General features: G+C 50.3%; 1 protein-coding gene across 1 annotated transcript in view; it reads right to left on the bottom strand.

The window, feature by feature from the left end:
- The window catches only part of EMH_0013710 (uncharacterized protein), a gene marked incomplete at both ends in the record, with an annotated part of 5647 nt that extends 3807 nt beyond the window's left edge, over nt 1–1840 (bottom strand). The window contains 2 exons of the mRNA XM_013499904.1: nt 24–1640; nt 1825–1840. Of these exons, the coding sequence (XP_013355358.1) occupies nt 24–1640; nt 1825–1840 (1633 nt within the window). The remainder of the gene's footprint in view (nt 1–23; nt 1641–1824) is intronic.
- Nucleotides 1841–2507: the final 667 nt, after the last annotated feature.

The raw sequence follows: 2507 nt of genomic DNA on the forward strand, positions 1-2507 counted from the left end.
TGTTTCCTCTACCCTTTCCTCACCTTCTGCTTCTGCTGCTGCAGCATCTGCTGCTGCTGCTGTTGCTGCTGCTGCTGCTGCTGCTGCTTCATGGCCGCCGGCAGCAGCAGGATCAGCTGCAGCAGTTGCTTCCTTTATCTCATCTGTCTCCTTTGTCTCTGTTGTTTTTTCTGTCTCTTTGTTTTCTCTGTCTCTCTCTGTTGTTTCTTTTTCTTTTTCTTTTTCTTTTTCTTTGTTTTTGTCTCCCCCCTCCCACTCCTTTATATCTCTCTCTTTCTCCTCTTTGTCTTGCTCTGCTGCTTCTGCTGCTGCTGCTGCTTCTGCTGCTGCTGCTGCTGCTGCTGCATCTGCTGCTGCCGCTGCTACTATCGCTGCATCTGCTGCTGCATCTGCTGCTACATCTGCTGCTGTATCTGCTGCTGTTGCTGCTTCTGCTGCCTCTGCTGCTGCTGTATCTGCTGCTGCTGCCGCAGCATCTGCTGCTGCTTCTGTCTCTGCTGCTGTTGCATCTGCTGCTGCACCTGCTCCTGTTGCTGCTCCTGCTGCCTCTGCTGCTGCTGTATCTGCTGCTGCTGCTGCTGTATCTGCTGCTGCTGCCGCAGCATCTGCTGCTGCAACCGCAGCATCTGCTGCTGCTGCAGCAGCAGCATCTGGTGCAGCACCTGCTGCTGCTGAAGCGGGTTCTCCCCCAGCATCGGCTTCTCCTGCTGCTGCGAGCGTGTCATCTACAACTGCTGCTGCTGCTGCTGCATCCGCGTCTGCTGCTGCTGCTGCTGCTGCGTCTGCTGCTGCTGCTGCTACATCCGCGTCTGCTGCTGCTGCTGCTGCTGCTGCATCCGCGTCTGCTGCAGCAGTGCGGGCGTACTGTGCTGTCTCAGCTGTTTCTGCTGCTCTTTGTTTGTTATTCATCATTTCGTCTTCTGCTGCGCCTCTGCTGCTGCTGCTGCTGCTGCTTTTGCTGCTGCTGCTGCTGCTGCTGCTGATAGATTCAGCAGCTGCAGCAAATGAATGCTCAGCTGTCTCCTCAGACCTCGAAGAAGACATTTGCTGCTCGTCAGCATCTGCTGCAGCAGCAGCAGCGCCATCTGCTGCAGCAGCTGCAGCAGCAGCAGCGTCATCTGCTGCAGCAGCTGCAGCAACAGCAGCGTCATCTGCTGCAGCAGCTGCAGCAACAGCAGCGTCATCTGCTGCAGCAGCAGCAGCAACAGAAGCGTCATCTGCTGCAGCAGCTGCAGCAGATAGTGCAGCAGCAACGTCAGCAGCCGGAGCAGTATGTGCTGCAGCAGCTGCTGCAACAGATGCTGAGCTGAGGTGAGAAGCCCGGCGAGTTGCTGCTGTTGCTGCTGCAGCAACAGCAGCAGCAGCAAGCGCTGCGGGGCCCCTGGGTGATGAGTTAAGAGACGAAGCAACAGCAGCAGCAGCAGCAACTGCTGCTGCTGCTGCTGTTGAAGCGGCTGCCTCTATTTCTGCCTGCGCTGGTGCTGCAGCAGTCCTATCATCTGCAGCAGCAGCAGCAGCAACAGCAGCAGCAGGATCAGCAGCAGCAGCAGCAGCAGCGGTTGCTGCAGGCGCAGGTGCTGCTGCTATCTCAGCAGCAGCAGCAGCTGCCGCAGCTGTCTCCTCAGCTTCTGTCTCTGGAGCTGCAGCAGCAACGACGCAGCAGCAGCAACAGCAGCAGCAGCAGCAGCAGCAAATGATTCCGCAGCAGCTATTGATGCAGCATCTGCTGCAGCAGCAGCTGCAGCAGCAGCTGCAGCAGCAAAAGTATCTGCGTTGTTTCGGGTGTATATGCAGCTAACTATATATTTATTTGTTTATGGTCACCAAAAGACAAACACATTTTTGTTTTTTTGTTTTTTATTTTCTCTGTTTCTTTCTGTCTCTTTCTGTCTCCTTCTGTCTCCTTCTCTCTCTATCTGTCTCCTTTTATATCTGTCTCCTTTTGTCTCTATCTGTCTCCTTTTGTCTCTCTCTGTCTCCTTCTATCTCTATCTGTCTCCTTCTGTCTCTCTATCTGTCTCCTTCTGTCTCCTTCTGTCTCCTTTTGTCTCTATCTGTCTCCTTCTGTCTCTATCTGTCTCTCTCTCTGTCTCCTTTTGTCTATATCTATCTCCTTTTGTCTCTCTCTGTCTCCTTTTCTCTATCTCTGTCTGTCTTTGTTTCTTTTTTTTCTGTTTATTGTCTCTCTTTACCATCCTTATAATATCTTTTTGTCTCCTTTTCTTCTTTCTCTTCTTCTTCTCTTTCTTTCTCTTCTCTTTCTTTTTCTTTCTTTTCTTCTCTTTCTTTTTCTTTTTCTTTTTCTTTTTCTGTTTCTTTTTCTTTTTCTTTTTCTTCTTTTTCTTTTTCTTTTTCTGTTTCTGTTTCTTCTTGGTTGTGTATGTTCTGTGTCTCTGTGTCTTCTTCTGCTTCCTGGGGAGACAAAAACAAACAAAATAAAAAACAAAATTATGCGGTCTCTTCCCTCTCCTTCTTTATATATATATATATATATATATATATATATA

Source organism: Eimeria mitis, genomic scaffold (genome assembly GCF_000499745.2).
Source record: "Eimeria mitis Houghton genomic scaffold, Emh_scaff480, whole genome shotgun sequence".
Classification (NCBI taxonomy): domain Eukaryota; phylum Apicomplexa; class Conoidasida; order Eucoccidiorida; family Eimeriidae; genus Eimeria; species Eimeria mitis.